The 19,466-nt window shown below is 43.9% G+C and overlaps 1 protein-coding gene across 2 annotated transcripts; it reads left to right on the forward strand.

Moving 5' to 3' along the window:
* The first annotated feature begins 750 nt into the window (after positions 1-750).
* Positions 751-18,895, forward strand: LOC140455143 (uncharacterized). 2 transcript variants are annotated; one of them, XM_072549819.1, is made up of 10 exons: positions 751-1,177; positions 3,635-3,940; positions 4,484-4,747; positions 5,456-5,560; positions 5,750-5,833; positions 6,285-6,398; positions 10,098-10,196; positions 12,924-13,022; positions 15,697-15,776; positions 17,453-18,895. In XM_072549819.1, exons 1-10 carry the CDS (start codon positions 1,114-1,116, stop codon positions 17,483-17,485), a joined length of 1,248 nt encoding a protein of 415 aa, XP_072405920.1. In that variant the 5' UTR covers positions 751-1,113; the 3' UTR covers positions 17,486-18,895. The 2 variants fall into 2 exon arrangements, with proteins under 2 accessions (XP_072405920.1, XP_072405922.1); XM_072549821.1 differs by lacking the exon at positions 4,484-4,747.
* The last annotated feature ends 571 nt before the right edge of the window (positions 18,896-19,466 follow it).

A 19,466-nucleotide genomic window follows, 5' to 3' on the forward strand; every position in this document is an offset into this window, starting at 1 on the left:
ACTCAGGGGTAAATAGAGGGGAATGGGTCTGGGTGCATTACTCAGGGCAAATGTAGGGGGAATGGGTCTGAGTGCATTACTCAAGGGTAAATAGAGGGGAATGGGTCTGGGTGCATTACTCAGGGCAAATGTAGGGGGAATGGGTCTGGGTGCATTAGTCAGGGGCAAATATAGGGAATGGATCTGGGTGGGTTACTCTTAGAGGGTCGGTGTGGACTTCTTGGGCCGAACGACCTCATTCCATACTGTAGGGGGAAGCTAAAAATAAACAAAGAGGCGGGGATTAATTTCACCAGCTCGTTCCAGCCCAGCCGTCATCGACTCTCGGAAGTGTTTAGACAATAGGTGCAGGAGTAGGCCATTCAGCCCTTCCAGCCTGCTCCACCATTCAATATGATCATGGCTGATCATCCTTCATCAGAATCCTCTTCCTGCCTTATCCCCATAACCCTTGATTCCATAATCCTTGAGAGCTCTATCCAACTCTTTCTTAAATGAATCCAGAGACTGGGCCTCCACTGCCCTCTGGGGCAGAGCATTCCACACAGCCACCACTCTCTGGGTGAAGAAGTTTCTCCTCATCTCTGTCCTAAACGGTCTACCCCGTATTTTTAAGGTGAATCCTCTGCTTCGGCACTCCCCCATCAACGGAAACGTGTTTCCAGAGTGTCCAATCCTGTAACAAGGGCGGGGCTTGATTCGCCTTTAGTGAGCGTCATATTCAAGATGTAAATAAAAGCGAACCATCGGAAGGCTGGGAGCTGGAGACGAGAGACGAAAGGATAGAAGCTGATTTATGTATCGTATTTCCATGATATGTGGGACTGTCACTTCTAGAGTTGACCTGAGCCAGCTCGGAGTTATTTAACAATCTCTTGGTACAATTGGCTGGTTTCGCTGGGGATTTCCGTCACTTTCTGGCATCAGCTGCTCTGAGCTGCTCTGCGCTGTGTTTAAATCCCCAGGCATCTTGGCCGACTTCTGTTTGGAGCTGAACGGCTTTTGCCCGAAACGTCGATTTCAATGCTCCTCGGATGCTGCCTGAACGACTGTGCTCTTCCAGCACCACTCATCCAGATTGTGTTTGGAGGCTGAGCGGATTCCTCTGTCCTGATGAATGATCTATTGGCCCTGAAAGTTCTGCTGGTGTCTTTCAGCCTGACGTTCCGTCCGGCCGGTGAGGGGGTGGGCACAGTGAGCGCTGAGCAGTCAAAAGTTTTACTCTCTGAACTTGCACCGAGCGGAATTCCTGGGCTCTGTCTGTCTGTGTGTGTGTGTGTGTGTGTGTTGCAGAATGTTTAACCAGATCCTTGTCTGGTTACGGATGTGGGGTGTTGGGCTGACAGGCGGAAGTGTGGGGGAGAACGGATGCAGCGGTACTTGGGACATACGAAAGAACTTTTTCTTTCAAAAGCTGCTCTCTAGGCATTTTTAAAATCAAATTGTTCTGCCGAATTCTTTTATTTTTGTGGGCGGTAGAGAAGCCAACCAGCTCATGCCCACCGTCATCCCAAACTAAACTAGTCCCACCTGCCTGCTCCTGGCCCATATCCCTCCAAACCTTTCTTCATTCATGTACTTATCCAAATGGCTTTTGATTGCACTCCCATCCACTTTTACAGGCAGTTCATTCCAGACCGGAACCACTCTCCATTTTGTTTAAATAAAACCTTCATGTTATCTTTTACATTTCTGTCCTCTCCGTTATTTTTTTAACAAGAAAATCACTCCTTTTGAAATCCCCATCCTAGGGAAAAAATATACTTAACCATTAACGCTGTCGATATCCCGCATGATTTCATAAGCTTCTACAAGTCACATCTCAATCTCCCCATAAAACAGTATTGTAGTCTTCCTGCGTGCAATACTGAATGTGGCTTTTAAACTGAACTCCTGCAAATAATATGAATTTGTGGGTTTTTGCAATATTTTTACAAATAACGTCTCCATTCCCTGTTCCTGCGTTTTCTATATTTGGGTTTGATATCCCTCTGCTGGTCAATATTTTCTACCGTCTGAACACTTAGCAGACATTCTTTCCCCTGTTATTTCTGAGGTGTAACGTAGGTGACCTCTCGGTTCCCGGTTGTGGACTTCACGTAACCCCGTTTGAGCACCTTAATCCGTCAATATCCCAATGTTCCCGGCAAATATTTTGTACCGTTGAAGAAAACAAAGTGTTTGGAAAAGGCACATTTATCCATTTTCCAAGAGACAAAATCAGGATTAGATCACATTGGACAAAAAAAAATTACAGATCTGCAACGATTAGAGGTAGGTCAGATCTCAAGAACCCAACAAACCGTACTTATAAAGGAGAAAGCTAGCTACAGATAAGTAACAGTTTCTATAATTATTTAAATGAGTTTAATATTTTTGTGGGAGACTAGAATTTGAGTTTCTTATCCAGCAAGGAGAAAAAGATCATGAGGCAATAAAACACAGGAATGGAAGTAAGGCCATTTGGCCCATCAAGTCCAATCCACCATTCAATCATGGCTGATGGGTTTTCCAATGTCACTTACCCACACTCTCCCCATATCCCTTAATTCCTTGTGAGATTAAGAATTGATCAATCTGCTTTGAAGACATTAAACTTCCACTGTGCTCCATGGCAGTGAATTCCACAGGCCCACTACTCTCTGGCTGAAGAAATGTCTCCTTATTTCCATTCTAAATTGACCCCCTCTAATTCTAAGGCTGTGCCCACGGGTCCTAGTCTCCCCGCCCGACAGAAACAACTTCCCAGCATCCATCCTTTCTAAGCCATGCATTATCTTATAAGTTTCCATTAGATCTCCCATTAACCTTCTAAACTCTAATAAATACAATCACAGGAAGCTCAGCTGTTCATTGTATGTCAGGCCTACCATTCCAGGGATCATCCGTGTGAATCTCCACTGGACACACTCCAGTGCAAGTATGTCCTTCCTGAGGTTTGGGGTCCAAAACTGGACACAACATTGTAAATTGCATCCTAACTAGAGCTTTATAAAGTCTCAGAAGCACATTACTGCTTTTATATTCCAACCCTCTTGATTTTTGTTGAGTTTGAGGGCTGGGGCGCGCAGACTGGTAATTACCCTTGAGACCATAAATCAAATTCTGTTGAGAGGTAGAGCAGGCGAGATTGGGGTGGCACGGTGGCTCAGTGGATAGCACTGCTGCCTCACAGCACTAGGGACCTGGGTTTGATTCCAGCCTCAGGAGACTTTGTCTGTGTGGAGTTTGCACGTTCTCAGTGTCTGCGTAGGTTTCCTTCGGGTGCTCTGGTTTCCTCCCACAATCCAAAGATGTGCAGGTCAGGTGAATTGGCCATGGGATGCATAGGTTAGGTGCATTAGTCAGGGGTTAAAGTAGAGTCATGGGTGGGGATACAATTCGGAGGGTCGGTGTGGACCTGTTGGGCTGAAAGGCCTGTTCCCACACTAGGGATTCTGATTCTAGATGGACAAAATAGCCTAATCCTGCTCTTTGGTCCTAGACTCCTATTCCTTTGCTGCGTTGTCCAGGTCAAAGATGGTGGATGGATCCTCTGTCGTATTTATTGCTGTTTCTTCATAACTTTGAACTTGCATTGATTGTGAATTGTAAAAGCTTAAATGATTAAATATATTGTTTTTATTTTAATCAGCTGGAAGGAAAGAAGTGTTTGGTGTCAGAGGTTCATCCATTTTACTGGACCCTGAATACACAGATGATCTGACCCACCGTGGTATTGTATGGACGTTCAATGGCAGCACTAGAAGTCTGGTTAATATTGTGGATTACGTACCAGGCTATTACAAAGTAGAACCAAGTAAACAATTCCAATCCCGTTTGCATTATAATCCATCGAATGGGTCTCTATTGTTAAAGAACCTACAACCCCATGACCAAGGGGTTTATACCTTTGCTGTGGATGAAAATTGGAAAATGAGTGCAAATTTAAGACTTATTGGTGAGTGTTTCCAATTTTTCATTGCTTTGAAACTGAGATCTCCAGTAGCTAATCATTCATGAAGTGTTTGTCATGATATTGGGACACAAGTGTGGCCTTTCAGCCCCTCAAGCCTGTTTCACCTTTCTAATTATGGTCGGTCGGTCGGTCGGTCTATCCCTTGCCTCCACCTGCCCTTTTGTTACTTCGCTCCAAATTCCATCCCACAACAGAAAAATCTAATGTTCTCCATCTTGCAAATTCAGTTGATACAGCTATTGGTGAAGAGTTGAGGCCTTGGTTAGATCAGCCATGATCTTGTTGAATGGCAGAGCAGGCTTGAAGGGCTGAATGGCCTACTCCTACCTCTTATGTTCTTTATGCAGTAGGATATGGAGCTGGGTGGTTTTGGAGGTGGACGGACCTTATGATGGGGTTATGCATCAAGAAATTCAGCTCTTGGTTGATGTTGTTCTGCTAAACCTGTGAAGGAGCTCTCTCCTTCAAGCAATGATGTCCTCGTCCTTGCACCAAGATGTTTGTCCATTTTATTCTCTCCCACAGAGCCACTGTCAGAACCGGTGATCATTCCCAAATCTGTTAATGCCACCATTGTACTGACCTGTCAAGTGTCTTTGGGGAGACCAAGTTCCATTCTGTGGTGGACGGACTCTGATGTGATAGAGAGTGGCCAACACTATCAGCTGAGGGATAACAACCGCACATTGATCGTTTCTGAAGTCAGCAAATCAGACTGCAGAATCTACTTTTGTTCTGTGGAAAACCCAGTTAGCAAGAATACCACTTCATATTCTGTTTACAGTTTTGGTGAGTCAAGTCATCGGCCAAATCCATTGCCCTCGAAAACAAAACCAGGAGCTGCAGTTGCTGGAGAAACGCAGCAGATCTGGCAACCAATGTGGAGAGAAGTTTTGAGCCCGGTGACCTGAAGCTCTGGAGAAGGGTCACACGACTTTAAACGTTCACTGCTTTCCTTCCAAAGATGCTGCCTGACCTGCTGGGTTTCTCCAACAATTTTGTTTTAGTTTCATTTGCCCTCAGCGTGACTAAAAATATTATTCAGAAAATAACAACATTGCCTTTCTCCTGATTTGAAAATGTGCATAGGGTGGGATAGCACAAACTGATAGTGTCCAACTTGCTCATGTAGACTTGTAACATTTACCTGGAAAATCTCAGTTAAGTTCTCTGTCTTTCAGACAGATAACATACTGTTGAAAACAGAACACTGATTCTGTATAATATGGTTCTGATCGTGCAGTTGAGGTATATTATTGGTACTGGGTATCATACACTGCTTTTTTAAGTGGATCATATTTGATCTTTAAGGAGTCATTGAGGGAAGAGGGAGACAATCAAATATTGCATTGGATGCTAACTGCAAAAAAGTCCTCTATTTCAAACACTCCAGACTTTCTCTTGCTAAATGTACTTTTGAGGAAAAAGCGTCACTTTAGAGATAGCTTTGAATATGTTGTCATAAGTTTAAAATTTTCTCTATCTCTGGTCTTTTAGAACGTCATTATCTCACAAAGGGATTGTCCATTGCTGTTGCTGCTGTTGTTGTTACCACTTCCATCATTACCTGCAGAATTGCTTTCTGCTCCAATGCTGAAAAACGTAAGAACACTTTACTAGAGTTTGATGTCAAAAGTTTAAAAATGTCATATCTTAATAACTGAGAAACAATGTGAAACTTGTAAAATGAAACCGGCATTATTTACACTGTGCTGTATTGTATGGAGTGAGTGATTTGAATGTGAAGATTATTTCCTTATGTTGATTTTATGAATGTGCTTATTACGCTAGGTCTCTACTTTCTCAAATATGGGTTACAAATCATGGTGTATGTGCTTCTTATTGCACTGTTTGCATATTGGATCGCTGTTGGAGGTACTGTATATGCTTCTGTTTCTTTGCTCTGAGTTTCTGTATTGTAGAAATACAATTGTATCTGGTTAAAGTCCAGTTGAAGATGTAAGTGGGCAAAGAGTTCTCACATCACTTTGCCAAACTAGCAATTTAAATTCCATACATTTGCCAAATTGAGGTCTGGCATTTTAAAAAAAAAAGTCGCTTTTACTATAGACTATACACCTGAGTTTGGAAATATGCTATTGATCCTTTAGCGTACTTACAAAGATCTTAAAATCTTAATTTCCTGTTGTAGTAATCCCACTCTGAAAGCCCAAATATTACACCTCCTGCATGACCATCTGTGATTGTAAAATCCCATTCATTATATGCTGGATATTACTGTTACATAGTGAAATAACCAGCAATGGTATTTGTTCTTTAATCTATGAAAGTGTAATTGTGTACGTGGATTTAATCTATTCAACAGAAACGTCTACAATCGTGCTGGTGATGCTTGTAGTTTTGTGTCTGCTGCTAATCCTGACTGTGTTATTGTTAATGGCGTCTTTTGGTAGGTTCAAGGAGACTTTGAAGAGCAAAAGTAAGTTCAGCCATAATACGCTTCTGTTATACTGCCTAAACAAACACTGTGTTGTCCTGTTGGGGATGTAAATTGAGAGAGTGATCAAGGAACCTGTTTGATGTCGTGATTAAAATTTAGACTTGCTGCTTTTTGGGTGACTTTTTTTCTTCTTTTGGAATTTTTGTTTGATGGACTGAGTGAAGATGGTAGAGGGTTCACTGTGGATCCTGAGGAGATACCCAGTCCCTGCTGTTGCTTAAGCTGTCACTCTGATTCAGGAAAACGTGATGGAGATTGACTTATACCATCCTCTATCTTGTATATCACAGAATGGTCCTGAAGTAGGTGCTGGGTCTCCTTTTTCGTTTGTTTAAATTGCTGCTCGGCTTCACTGCAAAACTAAGATCAGAGGATACGTGCCTCATTACCAAAGCAGAAGTAGATTGGATGCAGGACCAAGTACCCAGAAATTGGTATAAAAAGCACCCATTTTATGGTTAGGAAGCAGACCACCACACCAATTTCTACTCTCCACTTCCTGATAATTGTCTGCCCGAGGCATTCCATGCCATTGCAGGCCACAATAGGTTCAGAATGGAACATTGATATGACATTTCTTCTTTTGAATCACTGGTCAGTTTGGCCTATATAATTCTGTCTCTCTCTCTGTGTCTCTTGAGCATCAAGCTGCTAATGCTCCAATTACACTCTCTGGTGGGGAGCTCTCCTGTGTGTCCTCAGTACAGTACTGACCATTCCTCACCATTTCCAAGGATTGGAGATATTACCATTTTCAGCCCCTTTGGGACCAACAAGAGTCTGTGTTGCAAGCTCCAGTCAACTAGATGATCTCTGGTCAAGGTGTAAAGTCCCCAATGGTTGACTGTCAGAATAGTTTTCTCAGAGTTGAATGCCTGAGACTAGGGGGCATGCATTTGAGGTGAGCAGGGAAAAGTTGAAAAGAGATGTGTGGGTTAAGATTTTTAGTGTTTGGAGTCTGGAACATACTGCTGGGGTGGTGGTGGAGGCAGATCTATTAGGGGTGTTTAAGGGGCTTGGAGGAAAGCACATGAAAATGCAATGAATGGTGGGATATGGAACAAGGGCAGGCAGAAGGGATTAGTTTAATTTGGTGCCATGGAGTGCCAAAGGTCTCTTCCTGTTCTATACTTAAACATGAATGAGAACAGTCTGAGAATGAATGAAGTTCATGAATAAATCCAAAGTTATAGAATAAAAACAAATCACAATGCTGGAAATCTAAACAAAGACAGAAAATGCTTTCAGGACTGGGGGTTAGGTGGGCTGAGCTGGTGGGTGTTGGGCTGGGATGGAGGTGAGGGGGGAATTGGGTCTTGCTGACCATGGTGTTCCCATGTATCTGCTGCTGTTGTCCTCCTTGAGGATGATGATGGAGGTAGTGTGTTTTTGGAGGATTGCTGTTACAGGAGCCTTGGTGAGTTTCTACAGTGTCTTGTTAATGGTACACCCTGCGCTGCTGTGTGTCAGTGGTGGAGTCAGTGAATATTGAAGGGGTAGATAGGGGGCCAACCGAATGGGCTGCTTTGTCCTGGATGGTGTTGAGTTACTTGTATTGTTGGAGCTGCACCTATCCAGGCAAGTGGGAAATATTCTATCACACTCCTGACTTGGGCCTTGTAGGTGGTGGGCAGGCTTCAGGGAGTCAGGAGGCTGGTTTCTCCACAGAATTCCCAGCCTATTCTTGTAGCTACAGTATTTATGGAGCTTGTCCTGCTCTGTTCTGGTATATTGTAACCCACAGGATGTTGACAGTGGGAGATTCAATGATGGTAATGCCATTAAACATCAAGGATCAATGAATAGATTCTCTGTCTTGTTGAAGGTGGTCATTACTCAGCATTTATGTGATGCAATGTTACTTTGAACTGTTCAGCATATGAATGTTGTCCAACTCTTGCCACGTGTGCTGCACAAAATTACTCTGAAAGTCTCCAATATTGAAGCAATGCTGAACCTTGTGCAGTCATCAGCAAAGTCGTTTGGGTCATCTGAAGATGGTTGGGTCCAGTACACTAACCTGAGGAACTCTGGCACCAGTAAGCCATTAAAGGCAGCCCTTGTAAAAACTTTTCACTGTACTCTAGTTCATGTGGCAATTGTACCATCAGAAGGATATGGAAGCTTTGGAGACAATATAGAAATGGTTTACTAGGATGTTGTCTAGTTTAGAGGCTATTAGGCATGAGGAGAGATTTGACAAACTCACATGAACGTTAAAGGATGAGAGGTGACCTGATATAAGCTTGCAAAACTAGGACTTGATAGAATGAAGAGTCTGAGTCTTTTCCCCAGGGTAGAAATGTCTGTTACTAGAAGATGTAGGTCTAAGTTAAGAGGGTAAGTTTAAAGGTGAGATGAGAGGCATAGATCATTTTACACAGAAGATGGCAAGTGCCTGGAATGCGCTGCCAGAGGAGGTGGATACAATAGCAACACTTCAGAGACATCTTTTCCGATTTAAATAGAGATGGACAGCAGAGAGAGAAATGGTTTTTGGTTCAGAAAGGTGCCTTGTGCTGGGACAGTCTTGATGGGCTGAAGGGCCTGTTTCTTGTTCTAACAAACAACAGTTGTCGTCTTTTGTGTCCGATGTGACTTTAACCAACAGAGTTATCCGGCACTAGGTCAGATTGACCTAGTGCTGAGTAATCTAGCTCTTGCTGTTTTATACAGTGTAGGACACCAAGCGGACCCACCTACAATAGCATACACCCCCATCAATGAGTTAAATTACATGGTCCATTTGGTGGATGTTTTGAAGGATCATTGGCCAGAAAACTTGGACCGCTCCCCTTCCACGGGCTCCTTTTATAAACCATACTTTTGTTTTGGATTGGGTTTATAACGACTGCACCTCTGACAGTCCCACACACCCTGAAAGTTGCACTGAATTGCCAACCTCCGTTATGTGCTCCAGTGTAACGAGGGAGGTTGAAAACCTTATCCCCTGACCTTTGAAGTGAGGCTGGTATTAATTGAGCCAGGGTTGAACCTACAGAGGGACCACAGAACCAGTAAAGGAGAATAGTGCAGTAGATGGTCCTGCTCCTGGGATGGCTACAGTGGGGAACCAGAGGCGCACACTGAAAATGCTGGAGAAACTCAGCAGATCTTTCGAACTCCTTCCCACAAAGCTGTAGGGACAGTCTTCATGTTCATTCAAGGCTGAAATAGATTCTCAATTAACAGTGGAATCAAGGGTTATGTGGAACAGGCACGAAAGTGGAAGTAAGGAATGTCCGATCAGCCACAATCCTATTGAATGATGGGACGGTTTGAGGGGCTGAATGGCCTACTCCTGTTCCTATTCATAACTCCTCTTCTGATCTAAGGAAGAGTCATACCTGACTCGAAATATTAACTCTGGTTTTCTCTCCATAGAATCCACCAGACCTGCTGCATTTTCTGTGATTTTTGTTTTAGATTTCTACCTTTTTATGGGAAGATGCACGCATCCTTCACTTTTAAATTTTTAAAAGATAATAAATCAGCTTAAACATTCGACAGATTGGCAAGGAGGTGTGCTTCCCCTCCCTCCCCAACCTTCATGTAGTCACCAAATCCAGACAATCCAATAATCCCAAGCACTCCCAAACCTTCTCTAACCTTTTCTTTAAACCAAATGCATTTGTCAGCCAGGAGTGTTATGTGTAATTCTGTTTTATTTGTTACCAGCTTGCATTTTGACAGTTCTGGGTGTATTGGCCATGTCGGGTGAAATCGCTGTGTTATGTCTGACAGCATCCTTGATTGCAGAAGTCACTTCACCAGTTGGTGAGTTTGCAATGTTTAAAAATTTATAGCTCACAAATCATCAGTTCGGAAAGGAACATATATCTCATCGGAAACTGATTAGATTCCCTACAGTGTGGATTCTGGCCCTCCAAAGGGTAACCCACCCAGACCCATTTCCCACCACCCCCCTAACCTGCACATCCTTGGACTGTGGGAGGACAGAGCACCCAGAGGAAACTCTCAGACACTGGGAGAATGTGCAAACTCCACACAGACAGTCACCCGAGGCTGGAATCGAACCTGGGACCCTGGTGCTGTGAGGCAGCAGTGCTAACCACTGAGTCACCATGATTGGTGAGCTGATTGGAAACAGTCAGTCAATTGAGCAATGAATATGATCACATAATTCATGTTTGCAGTGTTAGGAGGCTGAGGTCCACTGCGTCTGTACTAGCTCTGTACTAACCATTACAGCTGTAGCTGCACTGTTCTGCAGTCTCCTCTTCCTCACCCTGTATTACCTTCCAACATTTATCCAGTTTTGTCCTCTGAAATCCAGTCGTTCCCATCTCAACTACTCACTATATGGTGAAGTATTCCATCTGTAGAAAGATATTTCTTCCAAACTAACATCTTCATGAACTCGCAATTGTACAATGAAGCTCTAAATTTAAAAGCTATTTGAAAATACCCACCACAGCAACAGATCATGTGGCCTAACCTGTTTCTGTCAACGTTAATGATCGACTCAAACATTCTCCTCTTCCTTTTTGTAATGAAACTTATTCAACACACCCTAACCTTTTCATTTTCCCAATGTTTCTTGTCTTAAATTAAATTGTACTGTCCATATCCTGCATACATGGAGGTAGATAGGATGTTATGCATTCTTTTCTCTTTTGGGAATGATAATTTCTTATAGCAGATTTTGATAAAAGAATTCATCTTTTAAGAATCCCTACAGTGCAGTAACAGGCCCTTCAGCCCAACATGTCCATGCCAACACTGAGTATCCCACCCAAACCCGCGCCCCATTACTCTACACACATTACTCTGAGATAAATGTAACCTACATACCCCTGAATACTATGGGCAATTTAGTTAGGCCAATTCACCTAACCTGCCCACTGGATTGTGGGAGCAAACCCAGGCAGACACTGGGAGAATGTGCAAACCCCAGACAGACAGTCACCCGAGGCCAGAATCGAACCCAGGAACTGAGGAGGCAGTGCTGATCACTGAGCCACCATGTAGCCCATTTTAGACGCCCCCTTGTTATGGTCAGCATTATCACTTTGAGAGAAAAGGGCTGCCGTTCTGGAATTCCTAAACTCAATTCAGAGGGGACCGAGGACTTTTCAGCCAATTTCTGCTTTTCAGCCTTTTCTCTTGTGAATTAATCGTGGATCATTCAGCATGAATATTAGGATCAGAGTGTGGAATACCTTGGAGTATAGAGCTGGTGTCTTATCCAGGAGGAAAGCACAAGGCTGTATTGACCCTGACCCACTCAGTGGACAGTTCAGCTGGGGACCAAGTTGGCGTTTCAACCTTTTTTTGAGCTCCTATTGGGAAGGATGTTGACCAGGGCACAAAGTGGTTTAAAAACTCTGATGCAGGTAGTGGTTTAAAACTCTGACGCAGAACCTGAGAATTGCTGCAGCTTGAACATGTGTGAAGAGGTGAACCTGGTAACAGTCATGTGCTTGGTGCCTGCTGCCTGCACCAAATAAGGAATGCAGTCCTGGTACTTGATTGGAGGATCCAGCACTTAGTAACAATGCAGAGGTCCCTGATTGGAAGAAGCCGATAAGATAATCAGGGATAAAATGGAGCATGACTGAATCTCTGTTGTATAACTGCAGAGAGAAACGCCATCTTAGTGACCCCTGGAGGCCAGGGTGGATACTGCAAAGGAATGGTCAGTTGGCTGTACTGGACAATGTCACCTCCTTATTTCAATTCAATGCAGTATTAGATTAGCAGGAGGGTGACGTGTGGGTTTCCCTTAACTGTTTACAATTTGGAAATTTGTTTTTTTTTTTGACACTTTTTTTTGAGAATAAAAGCGTGGATTGGTTAAGTTGAAGTGTGCTGTGGACCTTCTACACTCTCCCACTGAGGTTAACTCTTCTATAAGACAGACTGGCAACAAAGACATTTGGGGGAAAATATTTGAATTGAAAGACACCAAGACTAGAACCTGTGATTATCTGGTGTTTATTTCTATGCATGGCACAGGGGTTCAGTGGTTAGCACTGCTGCCCCGTAGCACCAGGGTCCCAGGTTCGATTCTACCCTCTAGTGATTGCCTATGTGGAGTTTGCACATTCTCCCCTTGTCTTGCGTGGGTTTCCTCCCACAGTCCAAAGATGTGCAGGTCAGGTGAATTGGCCGTGCTAAATTGTCCATAATGTTAGGTGCATTAGTCAGAGGGGAAACGGGTCTGGGTGCGTTACTCTTTGGAGGGTCGGGGTTGGGCTGAAGGGCCTGTTTCCATGCTGTAGGGAATCTAATCTAATCTGTGATCCAAGTGAATTTGAATTCACCTATTTTCTGTTCTGGCATCAGGTTAATGATCATGTGTGCTTTGGATAATGAATCCTATTCCTGTTAACACCACCAGTTGGCAGCATTTCCCATTCAAACATTCCAAATACATTGTGTGCTGCCTAAAGCCACAGAATTTGTTTCATCAAATTGTGCTAATTCTAACTGTGTATTTTGGATATTTTTAACAATGATTGATTTTGATTTATATTACAGATAAAGGATGTGAACTAGCAGCCAAGCTACGATCAAACTTTACTATTGCTGCCTATGTGTCAATCGCTTTCCTATTGGCCTTTATACTTCGCACTATATGTAAGTTGGGGGATGCGTGCAGGCTGTATCAAAAGGAGAACTGGTGTGGATGCAAGGGACTCTGATTTTCCACTGCGCTCACTCCTGACCACCACTGGTGTAGCTTAGCTGGAGAAACTCTGTATATTTCGCCCATAGCTATCCAGCTACTAACTTTGAGTTTAACAGAAGTTGAGCTGAGAGTATGAAATTCACTTGATTGATGAAAATAGATGAAATGCAGATGCTGGAAATCTGAAATCAAACCAGAAGTTGCTGGGAAAAACTCAGCAGGTCTGGCTGCACGTGTGGAGAGAAAACAGTGTTAACGTTTCTTCCGAACTGAGTCGTTAAGAATGGTGTTTCTGCTGAAGACAGGAGTAGGGAGGAGGAAATGGAGGGATGAATATCAGAAAGCAAGGGAGAAAGAAAAGATAAGGACTGCATGGGAGAGAATGGGTCGGTTGTGCTGAAAGCAGCCCATGTTATGACAGGGTGTGGGGATGGGGTAAAAACCTGGAGGAAGGTGTTATTGACTGGGTTTTTTCCCTGGCACACTATCATTCATCCCTCTGTCTACCTGATTACCACTCTTTTTTTTTTTTTTCTTTTCTCTCTCTCTCTGCTAATCCCCACACCCCTGTCATTTAGCATATACACCACTTTATCTGTTCGAAATGGTCACCAGACTCTGCTTTCTCTCTGCAGATACCACCACACCTGCTAAGTTTCTCCAGCAATTTTGCTGGGGGGTTTTGTCACTAGTATCACTGCCCTGGTTAGTGTCAGAAGTTCTGGAGTGGCAGGTTCTCCCCAAACTTCTTTATTCTTGCATTTGCCACGGGAACTTTGTATGATTTGAAGGGACTGCTGTTTCCCAGCCCGACTGTATGACACACTGGAGCTCCCTACAGTGGAAACAGGTACTTCGGCCCAACAGGTCCACACCGACCCTCTGAAGAGTAACCCACCAAGACCCATTTCCCTCTGACTAATGCACCTAACATGATGAGCCATTTAGCACGACCAATCCACCCTGACCTACCCATCGTTGTGACTGTGTGGGAGGAAACCGGAGCACCCAGAGGAAACCCACGCAGATGCTGGGAGAATGTGCAAACTCCACACAGACAGACTTTGCACAGTTGCCCAAGGTTGGAATTGAACCCAGGCCCCTGGTGCTGTGAGGCAGCAGTGCTAACCACTGAGCCACCATGCCACCTCAATTGGCTGTGGACTTTGCACGTTCTTCTCATGTCTGCGTGGGTTTGCTCCGGTTTCCTCTCCCAACCCAAAGACTTGCATGTTAGGGTGGATTGGCCATACTAAATTGCCCATTGTGTTCAGCAATGTGGTTGGGTGCATTGGTCTGGGGTAACTGTAGGGTAGGGGAATGGGTCTGGGTGGCTTACTCTTCAGAGGGCTGGTATGGACTTGCTGGGCCAAATGACCTATTCCCACACTGGAGGGATTCGAAAGGTTACACACTTTGAGTGCTGGTTCATAGTTCCTTCAAATTAGAGTCACAGGTAGATAAGACAGTGAAGGTGTTTGGTATGCTTTCTTTTATTGGTCAGGGCATTGAATGTAGAAGTTGGGAGGTCCTGTTGCTGCTGTACAAGATGTTGATTAGGTCACTTTTGGAATATTGTGTGCAATTCTGGTCTTCTTCGTATGTTGTGAAACCTGAAAGGGTTCAGAAACTGTTCACCACAATGTTGCTGGGGTTGGAAGGTTTGAGCTATAGGGAGAGGCTGAATCGGCTGGGGCTGTTTTACCCTGATCATCGGAGGCTGAGGGGTGACGTTAGAGGTTTGTAAAATCATGAGGGGCACAGATCAGGTGAACAGATAAATCTCCCCCCTGAGATGGGGAGTCCGGAACTAGAGGGCATAGGTTTGGGGGTGAGAGCAGAAAGATGTTAAAGGGACCTAAAGGGGTAACATTTTCACACCGAGGGTGGTACGTATATGGAATGTGCTGCCAGAGGAAGTGGTGGAGGCTGGTACCATTACAGCATTTAAAAGGCATCTGGATAGGTATAAAACTGGGAAGGGTTTAGTGGGATATGGGCCAAGTGCTGGCAAATGGGACTAGATTAAGTTAGGATGTCTGGTTGGCATGGATGCATTGGACAGAAGGGTCTGTTTCCATGCTGTGACTGTACGACTCAATTATTTTGAATTTAGGACGATGAAATTTAGGATGATGTGTGCAGCGAATCTGGCTGAATTGAGTCCTGCGCTCCCACTGCTGAAACAGTCTCCAGGATAATGCTGGAATTCCGATATCTGTTTCATGTAATGGTGATTTTGTAACAGATTGAGCGTGTAGTGGAATGTCCCTTCATGACTGAGAAGTTCTTGATTTATATCTTTACTACTTTTGTCCATGAGCTCTTGTTTCCTTTTTTTCTTGCCAAACCTGGTTCTCCTGCTTTTATCTGGCACATTTGTTTGCTAATTATAACATTGCCAGTCCAGCTGAGACCAAAGGACATGATCGTTCAAGACTTAAGAAGCTCCTTTTACTATTTTGGCTGAGGAATTTTGAGGGTAATTTCACAGCCTGTCTTTTAACCTTTTCGGTTCGACAATTAGTTTGGGGAATACTTTTCATGTGGATTGATGTTAGAATTGTTTATTGAAATTCCTTGCTCATTTCACTTACTCTCTGATCCGTTCACTGTCAACAGTAACAAAGTGGAATAAAAGGAGATTGAGAAATCAACCTCCAAATCTCGATGCAAACAATGTGGATGTGCAGCAGGAAGGCGTAAGTATTGGTATCAGATACAAGTGGCAATTTAGAAACAGATGGCACTGTGAATCTTTCTGTAAATGAGCTTTTGTGTTGACTTCACACCTTTCATTGTAGTCCGAAATGGACATGTTTTGCTGCTGCATGAGGAATTTTCAGGGAGAATAGGGATCGCTCTACAGATAGCGGAGCCCGTGTGTTTGCATGGCTAGGATGAACACAAAAACATGCTGGAGATCACAGGTCAGCCAGCATCCATGGGGGGTGAGAGAGCGAGCTAACGTTTCGAGTCTCTTAACTCTTCTGATTTCAAGCAGTGATGTTTGATTCATTTTTTTTCCCCCCTCTCTTACGTTCTGTCCATCATTTAACGGAAATATCTAAATATCTCCTTGCTGACAAAAGATACAAGATTGAATGAATAGTGGAACATTGGAAAAGCATTATGCCATCCATCCAGACGTTCCTGATAAAGGGTTTCTGTCCAAAACTTCCAATTATATATATTTTTTTCTTGCTCCTTGGATACTGCCTGACCTGCTGTGCTTTTCCTTGACATTCTTCTGGACAGGGTTGCTCTGCTGTGTACTACAGTCATAGCTGATTGGATGCTTCAATGTCTTTTTTACTCCTCTTCCCCTTTCCCTCCCCTGCCCAATCCCATAATCCTTCACGCCATTGTCAATCCGAAATCTATCAATCACAGTCTTTACACACGTTCAATGAGTGAGCTACCCATAGCCGCCCGTGGCAAAGAATTCCAAAGGTTCACAACCCTCTAAATAGATTTCTCCTCCTTTAGTCCAAAATGGTTTCCCCTTTTTTTTTGTATTTTAATTTTAATTTTAAATTTATACCTCCTTTTTAGTTGTAGACTCTCCAACCAGAGTGCTTGTGTCTGCCCTGTCTATCATCGTGTTTTTTTTGGTTTCAATGAGGTCCCATCATTCTGTGAAACCCCAGGCCCACTTTGTCCAATCATCTGTCTTCATTGGACAGTCCTGCTATCTGGGGACCCAGTCTGGTGAGCTGCCTTTCTGTGCACCAATGAGATCCTTTTCTGGAGTCCAAAAGTGCTCGCAGCCTTCCAGATGGAGTCCAACCAGGCTTCTATACAATTGAAGCAAGATGAAGGAGCAGCGCTCCAAAAGCTAGTGCTTCCACATAAACCTGTTGGACTACAACCTGGTGTTGTGATTTTTTTTTAAAAAGCTTTTAAGTCCCCTTGCCTTCCTAACAGTTTGCTGCATCTGAATGTTAACCTTCAGTAGCTTATTGACAAGATGGACATTGAAAAAAAAAATGTTTTCCCCTTGTGGGAGAGTCGTGAGCAAGTTTTGGGGGGGGGGGGCGGGGTTGGGGCATAGTTTAAAAACAAGCGGTGGCCCATTAAAGGGAGGGATGAGGAAAATTTAAATCCTGAGGATTTTCTGCCCTTTTTTTTAAAAAGGCTGTGGTGGCTGGAGGGGTAGGGTGGTTGGACACTTGACATGAGAAAGGAAATGTTGCAGGGACATTGGGCATCAGAAGAGTCACAGATATGGGTAGAAAGAGACTGGGCAAGGGAGAACAGGATTGGAACGAATAAATTCACGAGCAGAAGCAGACTGAAAGGCTGGTTTTCTGGGACAGTCCAACTTAGTCAATGGCTAACATTTTAATGACTTTTTTTGTGTTTTTTTTTCCTCTAGGAACTGATTGACCAGGGTAAAGAGAAGCTTTAATCTGAGCGTACTGTTTCCACTGAAGAATTACCTTTAATTGGGGCTACTGTTCCCAGTGACCAACTGTCCAGTAGCACTGTTACAGCTTGAAGGACTCTCTCTTTTTCTCTCCCCTTCAAACGAGAGGCAAACCTCTTGCAAATGACACTTGCGCTCACCAAGGTGAAAGTGGATACTGCAGATGCTGGAGATTAGAGTCTAGATGAGAGTGGGGCTGGAAAAGCACAGCAGGTCAGGCAGCATCTGAGGGGCAGGAGGATTGATGTTAACGAAGGGCATTTTTGCCTGAAATGTTGCTGAGATCTTGTGAAAGCTGTGGGGCCTCTGACTCTGGTAGCTCACCAGAAAATAACAATAGGTTCCTTGGAATTTGTATCCACTTCCCTTCACTTTGGACTCCATTCCTGCCCAGGACCTTTTTTCCCAATCTTAAGAAATAGGGGCAGCAGTGGGCATTCAGGAGGACTGTGTGGCTGCTCTGAGACTGGGAAGTTCAGACCATCTTCCCACTTCAATTTCACCCCCTCCGCCCTCTACAACTTGCTAACTAAACTGTCTACCTCAACCTTGACTGTATTGTATGATCTGGCCTCCAATTCTCTGGAAGAAACGTCCAAAGTCTAATGATTCTGAGGAAGGAACACCATCTCCCTAGATCTGTCTTAAAATGGAGACCTCTCATTGTTTTAACTACACGCGGTAGTTCCAGATTTCCCTAGTTTGTCATCTGTCATGGTGCCCTCCCTCAGAATAATATTCTATCTTTTCAATGAGAATGTGTTTCATTTTTTTTTAAACTCCAGTGGGCCATCGTCCAAATTAACTTGAAGTGAGATGGCACAGGACAGGGTGACCCATTCCCCTACCCTCCATTTCCCCTGACTAATGCACCTAACCTACATATTTCTGGACACTGTAGAACTAACTGTCCTGGGGAAATGAGCTGAAGTGATCTCATCTGGTAGTTTGGACTGTGAGAGGAATCCCGCATAGACGTGGGGGGAATGTGCAAACCTCGCACAGATCATTGCCCAAGACTGGAGTTGAACCCAGGTCTCTGGTGCTGTGAGGCAGCAGGGGCTAACCACTGAGCCACCCCTTCATGTACATAGGGTGAATGTGACTGGCAGGATATTGCACTGATCTCAATCGTCTGGTGAAAAGGAGCCAGTTAAATGAAGAATCTTGAAAAAGGACAGAATGACTGAGTTCTCCTATGGAGTTGTGCTTTAACTTTTCTATGCATTTTCCATGTTTGACCCTGAGCCTTTCAAAGAACTTTATACGGGGATAGTTTATAACAAACCTACTGAATCTGCAACCAGACCAACATGTAGAGCTATAAAATATGACCATCTCTGAATTGTGTTTGTAAATATTATGGCGTGTATTTATTTAATAAACCAAAGAAACTTGACAAAGTGTGACTGTGAGTCTTGTGCTAACTCACCCGAGATTGGGCAATGTTTATTGCATGCAGGTAATTGTGAATAGTGCTGATACGCTGTCATTATGGGGAACCATACTTCCCCTGGTTTGATGAAATGAGTGGTCATTCCTGAAGAGCAACAGCCTCTGATAATCCTGCGGTGAATTAAGGGCATTCAGGCACTAGGCTGGACACCAGGGAGGGAACATTTTAAAAATTATTTGTTCATGGCACATGGGCAGTGCTGGCTGGGTCAGCAGTTCTTGCCTGTCCCTAGTTGCCCTTGGAAAGGTGGTGGTGAGCTAGAGTTCATGTGCTAAGGGCAGCACAAGGAGCATAGCTTTAAATTGAGGCGTGATGGATATAGAGCTTAAAAATGTGTTGCTGGAAAAGCGCAGCAGGTCAGGCAGAATCCAAGGAGCTGGAGAGTGGACTTTTCAGGTATCACATCCTGATGAAGGGCTTATACCTGAAACATTAACCACGCAGCCCCCACCCACCCACCTTCCATATCAGATGCTGTAAACCTGTAGTGCTCAGTATGACTCCAAC

The sequence above is a fragment of the Chiloscyllium punctatum genome, chromosome 30 (genome assembly GCF_047496795.1).
Source record: "Chiloscyllium punctatum isolate Juve2018m chromosome 30, sChiPun1.3, whole genome shotgun sequence".
NCBI lineage: Eukaryota > Metazoa > Chordata > Chondrichthyes > Orectolobiformes > Hemiscylliidae > Chiloscyllium > Chiloscyllium punctatum.